The sequence below is a fragment of the Anopheles arabiensis genome, chromosome 3 (assembly GCF_016920715.1).
Source record: "Anopheles arabiensis isolate DONGOLA chromosome 3, AaraD3, whole genome shotgun sequence".
In the NCBI taxonomy this organism is placed as follows: Eukaryota; Metazoa; Arthropoda; class Insecta; order Diptera; family Culicidae; genus Anopheles; species Anopheles arabiensis.
In genome coordinates this window covers 31,209,753-31,222,544 of record NC_053518.1, presented here as the reverse complement: position 1 = coordinate 31,222,544, position 12,792 = coordinate 31,209,753, and the positions used below count along the sequence as shown (strand labels likewise).

Here is a 12,792-nt window from a genome sequence, read left to right as displayed (position 1 = left end):
GGAACCAGCACGAACCCGCAGCGCCCGTCGCGTAATCGGTCTCCGTTTCCGTGATGAAATGGCCCGATCGTTCGCTGACCAGGCCCGCCGGCAAGCTATAATTTGCCCGTTAATCGTGCCTGCCGGTTGTCAAGTGTCGGCCGAAAATAAAAGGAGGCAGTGTGCTGCCCAGCTGCCCTGAAGCGTGTAGAGCAGAATAGACTTTACCCTGAAAGCACGAGTCGAGTAAAAAGCTGTGCAGGGCTTCTTTAAGCCTGCTAATAGGGATAGATGTGGAGCCTGTATTTGAGGAGCTTTTTCGGGAGCGTTTTCCCAAGGCCTCCTTTTCATCTTGGACGCTTTTATTAGCATCATGCTCCTGCTGTGCCGCCTAGGAACAGGATCCAATGGGAAGCGGTGCGTTGCTGGCAGTCCTTTGAACCGTTCAACTACCTTTATCCAGTGTGGCATCAACCATGATTGGATCGATATTATCACCATTATCATCGATCTGTGTACAGGACCTTGGTAACAGCACAGGCACCATCGAGTTTCATTACTTCCGACGTACAACGCAGCGTACCTCGTAGGGATCACTTTACATCATTACCTCTTTGCCATAGGTCCATAGGTGCCATAGGGTGAAAAGGACATTAAAAGGTTGTGCACCACAGAGTGTCGACGAGCCTCTGCTTAGAACTCCTCCAACCACCAACACCAAGCAACAGCACCTACGGGCAGAACACTTGTGCGGTACGGTTTGTTTGCTTGTTTGCTCCCTCGTAACCCCCGGAGAAGGTAAACTCATACACACACACGTACACACAAGTTGGGAGGTCACACAAGTAGCCTCCTCTCCCCTCCAGAGGTACTCAGCCGCACTGGTTCTAGCCAAAACCGTTCGAAACGGAACGGAAAGTGAGCGATTCTAGGGCTTTGTGCCGAAAACTCCTTTACCAATGAACGAAACGAAAGTGCGCGCGAGTCTTCGCGGTTCGCTTGCCCGTGTGGGCTACAGAGCGCGAATTGATAAGAATCCGATTATGTAACGTAATTCCGTGGTTTGCTTTCTTTTTGGCGTCGCTTTCGCGAGCTTTCTCTTTGGCGCGGTGGTGTAAATCGAGACATGTAAATTACAACCTCACCAACGAACGAGCTGCTCGAGCCTCTTCTCCGTTCTGGCCCGCTTGGTATAGCTCCCTATTCCGGCCGAGTAAGAACGCTGGGCTGGGTGGAATACATTGGTTACCATCCCCACCCGGCGTAGGCTCGACGGCACGAAAGGCATATCCTCCACCATCCAAACAGCGCCAACACTTGAGCAAACACAAACACACAGACACACACACGTACGCACTACGCCTTTCAGACACCCACACACAACCTAGGAGGGTGAGTTTTGGGAGGTTGGTGGCGACAGCATAAACTCCCGGGGCCCTGATAACGCACGCTCGCGTTGCCACTCGTTGTGAAACGGTTTTGCGTCTGGTCTGGTGTCGCCCGGTTTAGCTCCTCGTTTCGTTTTATTCGTTTCGTGCCCTAACTAACGGGGCCTTCTGCCCCGCTGGGGGTTAACTGATTGGCTGGGCTAGATCGGTACGCGGGATTTTTTTACGGCCCTTGTGCTGTGGCGAGCGGTCGGGCCGCCGTTTTGGGAAGCACCAGCATTGGAGAAATCAAAGCAAAAGCACCAAAGGGCACCAACAGCGACACCAAACGCTACACACATACACACTCCTTGACAAACACTCGGCTGGCGGTGCAAACGGTGGCGACGGTGGCACAAAATGGAGGACGCAGACATTTACCCTTCCGTCCGCATGTAGACCAGGAGCACCACCACTAGCCTAGAAACGCACACATACACGCGCACAGACACACAGTTTGGGGTGGGAGGCTCGGTGTTTGTGTGTGTGTGTGTTGCGAGCTGGTCACACAGCACCGGACACGGACACGTCCAAGGATGGCAAACTTCACTCACAGACTGAAGCAAGCGACCGTTTCACTACACCTGGATGCGAGCGGACCTTTTGTGTAAGAGAGCTAGCCCTGGCCAAGCGAGAGAGAGAGAGAGAGAGAGAGTGTGTGAAGGGGTTTTTCCTTTTCGTGAGAGCGCGTTTTCCGCTTTTTCGCGTGCCTGTGTACTAAGGGCCGGTGTGAGTGAGTAGTGAGAGCTGGTGAGCGAGCGGAGCTCAGTTTTTGGTGGGTGAGTTTTGAGAGAGCAGGCGAGAGAAGACGCATGGTCTCGGACGGTGTTCGGGGGGATTTGTTCCTAGAATGTGGAGCAGTGTTGTTTGATAAATGACATTTAGTTGTTATCTTTGTTAGCTATAGGGGGAAAAACTCCCATGAGAGAATCATATTTTAGAAAAATATTGTTTTAACTATTTTGTTGTTATTTTACCAAAAAACATAAATCGTCTACAAAACGCTACAAACAAAATTTTGTTAAGTAAATTGCATACTTTAAGGCGTATTTCTTCTCAAAACCTGCCTTACCATACCCTTCGCCTAAAGTTATGCAATTTTTCTTACAAATTTGCTTTCATTCTGCATTCTTAACATATTGAACCGTATTTGCCACAATTGTGAATTTAAAAAAATTACAAATAGGATCCACTTCGTTACGTGGGTGGATAGGTACGCTTGGGCACATCATTGTATACAAACAACTTTCACTACTCAGCACATTCAGTCAGCGAAAAGAGCTCTCCCTGTGTGTGTTTGATTTATAGCAACGGCTCTCCTCGTTCTGCCTAAGAGTGTTCGTTTGCTGAGAAATATTTTATCATTTTCTCGCTCGCGTCGCTCACCCATTAAAGGTTGATGAAAATGAGCACCAACTTAGATAGATTTCCCCACACAGATGGCACTCAAAAGCGGGAAACCACGGATGAGTTCTGTTGAGTGTTGGCAGGAAAGAAAGAACACTTCGGTTGGGTCGTCGCACGAGTTCGGTTGCATAATAAATAAAACAAATAAAAGTTAGCGTTTTTTATGTTTGAGCGAAAATAGATTTTATTTGCTATTTGTGTTTGCTTCATTCAATTACGTGGCTAAACTTCAATCAACAATCGCTAGTGACATTAGAATTGGTTTATTATTTTTTTGTTTGATTTGATTTTATTCTCGCCATTTTTAAATACTTCTCTATTGACGCTAAATGTGAATAGCAAACAGGGCGCTAGCTAAATATGGTAGCAATGATTTGCTCTTTTCTTTTCTGTCTAATTGTATTTCTGATTGTTTTTTTTTTTTGTAACATTTGAGTATCGTAACAACGGGGAACGGGGTTTCAGACGTATCGCTACGTTTGGTGTACGATTTTGTTTTGTATGTTTGTTTGTTTGTTTGTTTGTTTGTGCGTCATTTCCCTCTTGCCTCACGCGCTTTGTTGGAATAAGTTTTAGCAGTGGTGGCACTTAGACTAAATTGACTATCGTTGACGTATGTCAGAAAGAAATAAAAACTTAGCAAAAAATACACTCACACACTCCTTTCTCTATCAATGTAGCTTTCGGCCAACATTGCAAACCACAGTTGGCCGACAGCTTGTCGTTTGCAATTTGCATTCCAAATTGCCATTGATTTAATTGAACTAAAAAGTGCTATACCTTGAACAGACAAAAGACGGACCAACTTTTCTTCTCTCTTCTTTTTTCGCTTCACTTCTCTATGCCACTGGAAAAAATATATAATATTCATGTGACCCGTTCTAAATTGACTAGGGTTATCGTTAGACAAACCAGTTACGGTCAGTCGATTTCATGGTTTTTCTTCTCTCTATCTCTCTCTCCCTCTCTCTCTCTCTCTCTCTCGCTCATCCGTAATTGTCTATCACGTGGAAAGCAAACAGTCTAAAGTCTGCATCTAAAAGGCAAAGCCCTTAATAGAGTTTTGATAAAATCAGCTTACATTTTCCTAATCAGCTCGTCAACCAAAAGACAGTTCATTACCTTAATCAGGAAAGGCTAATGATAAATTACAATTAAACCCTTTAATTAAATAAAATCTAAACATTAAAATGACTACACGATGCTTATCAGTGTCGCCTTCAAATTGCGCTACTTAATACTTGCGATACGGTGCTCGACAAGCCAAAACCTAACCCCCCCGCTTTGTTTTTGCAAGCTCGCTTCGCACTAAGCCACCTTGTACTTTAAAGTATGATACCTTCCTCCCACCCTTTACTTTAGCTCTTCCACCTCCTTCTCCAAATCCGGCCCCGTCACCCCGGGGGCCATCCCGTCGTACCCGTTCTTCAGGAAAATCTCCTCAATGTTCTGTATCGAGCGTGCGTTCCGCTTCGGGCTCAGCACCCGCCGATCGTCCTCGTCGAACTCGCTGTCCTCCGTTTCCGTGTCGCCAAACTGTAGGCTGTCGATGCTTTCCGCATCACCATCGCCGCCGAGCTGGTAGCAGCTCTCCGACAGATGGTTGTACGTCTCCAGATCGATAAAGTACTGCTCGTTGTCCAGTATCGTCTGGCGCCATTCGGTGTTGTCGAACGGGCCCAGGTTACCGCCGTACTCGGCCGGCAGCAGATCCTTCGAGACATACTTGTGCAGCGAGCTCAGCGAACTGCCGTGCAGGTGTATCTGCGGGACGGGAGAACAGAAGTGGTCAGCTTTTTTTGTTTTGGAGAGCTTTTAAGCGCTCAGCGGATGAAAAGGGATACCTACCCGCCGTCGGATCTTATCCTTCAGGAATGGTTTCAGCACGGCCAGTATTGCATCGAAGTAGAACGGTTCGTGCAGCACGTGGAATGCTTTGAAGCGCAGCGGAAACGCTTCCTGCACCACCTCGACCGTTTTCTTCGCCAGATGGGGTGAAAGATACCTGTGGATGTGTGTTGTGGAAAGAGAGTGAAAAGGTGGCACTTGAAATTGCTCCATTCGGTTGGACTTACCTAGCGTGAGCAAATCCCAGTCCGGCCATGTCCAGCAGCACCACTAAGCCCCCGATTTGGGTTTCCGGACTGCGGACAGCGTCCTCCAGCGCGAGCACATTGCTTCGAAACACATAATCTACCGGAATTTTGTACGGATCACATTTTTCTGGAGAAAAAAAAAGACAAACCCCGTGTAAGTGGCACACATTCACATTCACATCAGCAATTCGGACAGTGGACGCACCGACTCGAAACAGGTAGATCTGCCGGCCGTGCTCGTCCTTCTTCGGCAGCATCGTCTGTATTTGCATCTCGAGCATAAACTTCATCTCGGACGGTGGGGACACTTTGAAAATCTCCGGATATTCCTCCTTCATCTTGTAGTACTTTTGCATCTATGGGAAGGGAGGAGAAAGCCCAACGAATTGAGATGTAAATCCTAGACCTGCCAGCTCCACTCCTGCCGCTCAAAGCCACTTACCATTTTGAACGCTTTCTCGACGTCAAACTTTTTGGCGCGTAAAAATCGCAACAGAAACGAATCATCCCGCCGGCAGCCAAGCGCACGCTGATGGTTCTCGTTGTAGATGTTGAGCTGCTGCCGCAGCTGCCGGATCTTCGTGTACGTCAGCTCGCCCCCCGTTTCGCCCAGCTCCTTGTCTGCCTTTTCGCGAAACTTGACATCTGTGTTTGGGGTAAGAAGAAACAAGGGGAATGTCCCAGCAGCAACCCGGAACGGGGCAATTGACACAGCGATAGATTGAAATGGAAAAGGAGATAAAAAAAAGCGTTATAAAACCCACAAACTCACAAGCACTGAAATGTGCAGCTAAGGCATGGTTGGATTGTTCGCAAGCTGACCTAGATTTTTGTTCATCTCGTACTCGAGCATTGCATTATTGTCGAGCGTCGCGGTTTTGCCGAAGATTTTCCGCGGGCTGTTCAACGGTGTGCTGTCGTTGCTGGACATTTTCTTTTCGCGTTGCTGTTGTTTTCAGTATTATTTCTTCTTTTGCTGAGCAGTTATTTTCTCCGTTGCAGCTTTTTTTCTACTCAAGCTGCATGAGGAAAAGCGGTGAGGCGAGGTGCTTCGGTGAACTTTTCCTTGTTTCGCTGAGGAATGCTATTGTCGGTGGAGCATTTGATGCAATTCCAGTGCAATTATATTGTCGTTTGAAGGGCAAGGGAATAGCTCCGGAAAGTGAACTGGTTAATTGCTGTAAAGAAATGAGGAATGGAAAAAGAAGCGATAAATGAGTCATTAATGAATGGGAGTTCAATTTTAATTAACTTTTAATTAAATGATAGCTATAAAAATAAAAACAAATTATAATTATAATTATAGTAATTATTAATATTATTATTATTATTATTATTATTGTTATTATTATTGTTATTATTATTATTATTATTATTATTGGTTTTTATTGTTCTCATTATTATTATTATTATTATTATTATTATTATTATTATTATTATTATTATTATTATTATTATTATTATTATTATTATTATTATTATTATTATTATTATTATTATTATTATTATTATTATTATTATTATCATTATTATTATTATTATTTTTATTATTATTGTTTTTTATTGTTCTTATTATTATTATTATTATTCTTTATTATTATTATTATTATTATTATTATTATTATTATTATTATTATTATTATTATTATTATTATTATTATTATTATTATTATTATTATTATTATTATTATTATTATTATTATTATTATTATTATTATTATTATTATCATTATTATTATTATTATTATTTTTATTTTTATTGTTTTTTATTGTTCTTATTATTATTATTATTATTCTTTATTATTATTATTATTATTATTATTATTATTATTCTTTATTATTATTATTATTATTATTATTATTATTATTATTATTATTATTATTATTGTCTTTATTATTATTTTATTATTATTATTATTATTATTAAACTGTTATTATTTTACATTGTGAGTAATATTTAATGAGTTTGTAATTTTATTGTAATTTACTGTCGATTCCAACTCAGAGACAAAGAAAAACAAATCCTTTTCCAGATTCTAAATTTAATTTATCTCTCAAATTAGAATGAAAACGTTTATAGTCAACATTCTTTCATAATATCGGACTTTTTCGTTGTATTGTTAATCAAATACTTTCCATGTCTTAAAATATTTCTTTACTTATTGGAAAACATAATATGAAACGATCTTTCCCTTGATTGGCTTCCAGCAGCTCAACCAAATGATGCCGAACGGAACAAACCTGTGCTCGCTGCAGGTGTACTTTTCCCTTTCAAGTGTGTATTTTTATTTTTACTCTCACCGGTTTTATCGTTTTCTGACGACCAAAAAACGCACTCTACCTTACAAAGAACCCTTCTCTCTCTTCCTCCCTTTTAACACGGCTAAGAAATGGATAAACATACAAAGCGTATGTTTATTTTCCTAGATTGCCCATCTATCCCATAGCTAATGTGCAATCGATACACTTCTTCACTCGCCTACCGAAGATGGATTGGGTCGTTTTTTGGAGGTGATTCGATAGAAAATGCTGATCGTGCCGATTTCGTACCCATCATTTGCATTCTTATCGCCCGTTTCCCTCCGCTCATTGCTCTCTCTTTCTCTTTCGTTTGAATTGAATTCATACAACAGCATGATGTACGACGCCGTTTAAGTGATTCATAAATTCACGGCCGACCATTGACGGGGCCGACCAAAGCAAAGAAAAAACAGATTCTGCCAAACGACCGCTTTTTGCACACACTTGAGAGAACCGCGTGTGAACGAACTCAGCTGCAAAGGGAGGTTTGAGATGGAGGTTGAGGTATGAGAAGGAGAGCAAAAGATGCCGCCGAACCTGAGGCAAACAACGGCTAGGCTGCTTGGTGGACCGTACGGACCAACCTTTCAGCCGTATCAAGAGCACCTTTGAGAATCGGCCCAAAGACGATAGAGCAGCTTATTTTTAGCAGAAACAACTACGCCCGATTCTTTCGCCACCTGAACACGCCGCACGTTGTTTCTGCTTCTCACCATAAGCCTCGTCCCTTCAGAGATTGCGAAACGAACCATAGCGAAACGAATCGGCTAGAAAGGAAAGAGAATCCACTAGACAATGCATTTCAAGTGCATCTTGCAGAGTGTTGAAACAAGTGTCCCTGCTCATATAAATGCGCATATGTCTTGCTGCTTCAGGTAGGGAATCTACCATCACACAAGCTTCACACTTTATGATGGCGCTAACAGCATCTGACACGGTATGAAAAGCATACGGCCGAAGCGTTCGAAAGGGACGCCAAACGAGATTTTAATCTGTTGGCATACCGATTAGTACGGTATGTTGTTTAAATATTATATTCTTTTCGCTTCATTCGCTTCTTGAACGTTCGCCCCGAAAAGCGTGACAAATGCTTGTTAAAATTAGACCATCATAGCGTAATGCCGTTCGTGCAGAGTGTGCGTGTACACACATTTTTTCTCAGAATCGATACGTAGGTGTCACCGTCACGGCACACAATTAGTGTAGCTCATCGTGCGGTATTGTTTATTGAGTCTTGAAGTGGTTATGTCTTGGCATGTGGTGGTGTAAGGTTGAGTTGTGTTTCAATAGACATCGGAGTGCGCTGCCGTTCGTTAACAATAAGGAGTTGAAATTGGATGTTGCATTTACTTCCACAGGTTCAGAACATGGGAGTGCCTCAGTATATCATCAAAATGTTTTTTTTGCATATAGTTTAAAATACACAAAGCTTTAACTTTATTAAAAGAACAAGCGATGTTTTAATAGTAATTAATGGTAACGATTACAATTTCAGCTGATTCAAAATTCAGTGAATAAATAGAATATATAATAGTAAAGCAAAATAGTTTTGATTTTTTTGCCTTTTTTGACAATTAGTTTTTGGCTTTTCCTTGGCTGTTTATGGGATGGCTACACTTTCAACTCTTCTAAAAAAATGTTAAATATTTTTGATATTCTTAACGGCATTTTAGAAGGAAAAGTAGTAAGTAGCTTGACCTTTTTTAGTCTTTTTTTAAGTTAATTTGTTTGTTTCGCGACACAATAAACAGTTTAACTATTTTATGTTATTAATTATCTAGATTTCACTTTCAACTCTTCTAAAAAAATGTTAAATATTTTTGCTATTCTTAACGGCATTTTTGAAGGAAAAGTAGTAAGTAGCTTGACCTTTTTTAGTCTTTTTTTAAGTTAATTTGTTTGTTTTGCGACACAATGAACAGTTTAACTATTTTATGCTATTAATTATCTAGATTTAAGCATTAAATTATCAAGACTTTAACAATAAATTTATTTCGATTGAGTGTTCTTTTAATTTTTACTTTCAATAGAATCGAAAAAAGAAAGTCAAAGTAAATCTAATGAAGCATACCAAAACACGTTTTGCATACATTTAGGCGCTATACTCTCTCCATTAGATAAAGAATTGAATTTCACTCCAAATAAGTTAAGTTAAGTTTAATCGACCGAGATTTTTAAATTCAAAGAACGTTTAAACCTCTTAAACGTTATATTCCTTATTGATCGATAATGTACTTCCTATAGGCGTCTATTTGCTCAATCTCATCCAACCGCCCAGCCAACCACTAATTGATAATCGTGTACTCACACACCACAGTGATCCTCTCTTCGGAGCGGAACAACTGCACCGAAACATCCCAAATGATTGTATCAATCCGGTCATCAACAAACCAGTCAATCAGCTGCCATCCCAAAACGGGCGTCCCAAAACGCTCTGCCGTATCGAACGGACGAGAAGGACCCGGTTCCTATTTCAACACATCAACAGCATTGCACGCAGTCATGATGGCTGTTTTGCAATGCAAATCATCGTCATCTCCAGATCCTGGTCACTCGGTCCTTCGAAACCCTGGTATCCCCGATGTTCCTGTTGCATCGGGAAAGCTCCCTTCCCCCCAGCCCCCTTTTTGGTAATTGCAGCTGGTCACGCGAACGTTTCACAAAATTATCCAATTTTCAATAGTTTCTGTGTGTGCCCTAATGTCAGGCAGCAAACCCTTACAAAAGGCCAACTGCATGTCACGCCAAAGACAATGTGGCGCCAAAAAGTGCTCGGTTCATGTTAAGGACACTACCACCGTGTTGAGAAGCCGTTCGGTCGTTCGGATACACAGTGCTGTGCTTGAGTTCGGTTTGCGTCATCACATTCCCACTCTACTCGGACCGGGATGTTGCTGTACGCGGTCTCCTTGCACGCGTATCCCTGTGATGTGTGAGGAGCAAGGAGAATGTGTGTGTGTGTTTGGGGGGGAGATTCAGGGTTCCGCGTGTAGGACGAGAGCGTGATCTCAAAGCGCACACTCCATGGAGTATCGATACAACACGCTAGGCGGACGGGGCGGTACACAGGGTGATTGTGTGAGAGACGTTAATGTGTTTTGTCGCCGCTGCTCTGCCGATACGCAATGCATACGAAATTGAGCAATCGAAGCAGAGTTTGTGGGAATATTACTACATTAAATGTAATGTTACATCGTTATAAGAAAAATAGTGTAATCTTCTTAAAAACACATTTAAACGGAATCAAGAGAAAGCATGTCCCAACCGGCGTGAAAATCCGACACATCTTGCATGTAATGGCGCTTGTCTTGCTCGATTTTTTTTATTTCTTCTATCCTTCTCTGTCGATTCTCGTATAAAAAAGCAACCTCACTGTTGTTGACACCTTACCCATTCCCGTACATGACCGTACCCTTCACTTACCAGCAAGCTGCCGCGGGGATGTGTAGAACCGTGGCTTGAAGAATGGCAAATTAATTAAAATATCACATCCAATTACACACAGACACAGCGGCCGCAGTGAAGAGCGTTCGGGGACGTTTGCTTCGTGTTGGTTGCGAAATTTTGAATGCACTTTTACACGGGCTTCGTACACGTTTGCAGTGCAGAATGTGTTGTAATGACACTACACTGAAGGAAAACGGACGGGGGAAGAGATTCGTTTCCACTTTTTTGCCTATTAGAACGCACGAAATAGAGCGTGCCGAGTGCCGAGCAAATACACGTTCGTTTCTTTAGAACCACTGGCTGCTTAGATGCTCATAAGTGAATACAGCATTTCCACAAACCGGGATGACACAAACAAGGTTCATAGCATGACAATTTGCAGCAAAAAACCTCGAATTCTACAAACACATTCCACTACACTTATGAGCAATGTGCAAGGATTTTCCTATTGCACCGCTCTTTCCTTTCCTTCACAACCACACACACACACACACACCTGCACGGACAACGTTCCGAGGGGTGTTGCTTCACGCTTTTCCACGCGATACTATCCCGTGCGGTTTCTCAATACGTACTGACGCGCGCGCCGAAACTCCGGAGCGTTTGGTCGAGAGCGACAAAACAGGGCGCGACCTTTCGATCCATACACACAAGCTCTCTCTCTCTCTCGTTCTCTTTTCATTTCAAAGAGATTCTCAATTCTCCTCTCATGAAAAGAAAATTAGCTCACGGCGTGGAAAACAGATGTTTTCCCCATCCCTCACCCCAAAATCCCGGTTCACGATTGTTGCCGCAGCAGCCGCTGTCACCAATACGAGAGAGTAATAGGCGCCCTTGACATATGTCTTCTTCTACTGTTGTACTCTTGTAAATCGTACTGTATATGTATGTATTGCATGGCACACTACGACAAATGTTTCACTGATCAACTTTGGCTCGGGCTTAATCGTACTTAGAGAAGGAACGCTTATACGGTACTGCTGCAACGTACTGCCATGCCTCAGTTGCCGCTCTGACTCGCATCCAAGCAGCCAACAACCTGGGCCAACATGTCGTTAAACTCGCCCACCGCACCCTGTACCGCCACCGCCAGACACTGCTCGGTGTCTTTCGCCAGCGCGGACACTTCGCGGGACGTGTGGCCGATGAGTCCGGCCGCATCCTTCACGATGTCCTCCACAATGCTAACCGCGACGGGGGCCTATTGGTGATGGAGAAGATCTATTAGAATCTCTTCTCCAAAAACACATCCCACACTCAAAAATACTCACATTCTGCAGTGCACAGTTAATCTGATCCCCGATCCAGGAGTTGTCCTGCAGACACTTCTGCCCAATCGCCACAATTTGCTTCACCTTTTCCGCACCATCTTGGATGTGTTTCTCAATGTTTTCCTGTATCTTACGCACACGGTCCAACGTTTGCTTGCCACACTGTCCCGCCTCAGCACGGGCACCTTGCACAATGTCCCTAATGTTCTGCGGAACCGACTCGAAGCACGGCGACACGCTGGAGCTAAGCTCGTTCAGTGCACCATCGTAACGTTCGATTTCCTTCAGCACCTTCTCGTTGTACAGCTGCTCCAGATCCTGGATGGCATCTTCGACCGAGGCGATCTGTTTGCCGGCGTTCTGCTCCAGCGAGGAAAGGCTTGCGAGTGCCTCCTTTGCAATGCCGTCGAGCAGATGGGTGAACTCGGCGAAGAATAGGGCTCGTGTGTCCGCGGAAGGGACTTTTTTCGCTGGCACTGCTACCGGGCCAGCTTGGAGCTTAAGAGCGGATGGAAAAGGTACTGCTATGTAGATACAAATCTTGATATTCGTAGTTCGCTGGGACTTACCTGCCCAAGGCAAAGCGCTAGCACTCCTATCAGAAGCAGTTTCATCGTTTGGACGTACGCTAAAACCTACCAAGTGTGCAAGCCATTTCGCTTTTATAATAAGCTTTATTTACTTTTAAAACCCACTTCAACGTATCATCGCACTACTTGAGAAGTTGTGGTCAAGGTATGGTATCTTTGTTCGATATGACGAAGTCTTTTTTATCAGCTCGCTATCTTTACCCTGCAAAACAGCCTTCGTGAAGGGGAATTTCTCATCCGCACACTCATTACCGGAGCGTGTGTTTTGATAAGC

General features: G+C 43.2%; 3 protein-coding genes across 4 annotated transcripts in view; all 3 read right to left on the bottom strand.

Moving 5' to 3' along the window:
• LOC120900035 (adenylate cyclase type 3) overlaps positions 1–1,951 on the bottom strand; it is a 44,003-nt gene extending 42,052 nt beyond the window's left edge. For both annotated transcript variants that reach the window (XM_040306525.1, XM_040306526.1), the window contains exon 1: positions 1,788–1,951. The gene's annotated coding sequence lies outside the window, so the exon portion shown is untranslated. The remainder of the gene's footprint in view (positions 1–1,787) is intronic.
• Positions 1,952–2,964: 1,013 nt separating this feature from the next.
• LOC120901661 (alpha-tocopherol transfer protein-like) lies at positions 2,965–11,385 on the bottom strand. The gene is made up of 7 exons (XM_040309784.1): positions 10,634–11,385; positions 5,732–6,087; positions 5,352–5,554; positions 5,115–5,265; positions 4,889–5,036; positions 4,662–4,818; positions 2,965–4,577 (listed from the first exon to the last, which is right to left on the bottom strand). Exons 2-7 carry the CDS (start codon positions 5,838–5,840, stop codon positions 4,167–4,169), a joined length of 1,179 nt encoding a protein of 392 aa, XP_040165718.1. The 5' UTR covers positions 5,841–6,087; positions 10,634–11,385; the 3' UTR covers positions 2,965–4,166.
• A 124-nt stretch (positions 11,386–11,509) lies between these two features.
• LOC120901663 lies at positions 11,510–12,631 on the bottom strand. The gene is made up of 3 exons (XM_040309787.1): positions 12,498–12,631; positions 11,929–12,426; positions 11,510–11,858 (listed from the first exon to the last, which is right to left on the bottom strand). Exons 1-3 carry the CDS (start codon positions 12,540–12,542, stop codon positions 11,658–11,660), a joined length of 744 nt encoding a protein of 247 aa, XP_040165721.1. The 5' UTR covers positions 12,543–12,631; the 3' UTR covers positions 11,510–11,657.
• Positions 12,632–12,792: the final 161 nt, after the last annotated feature.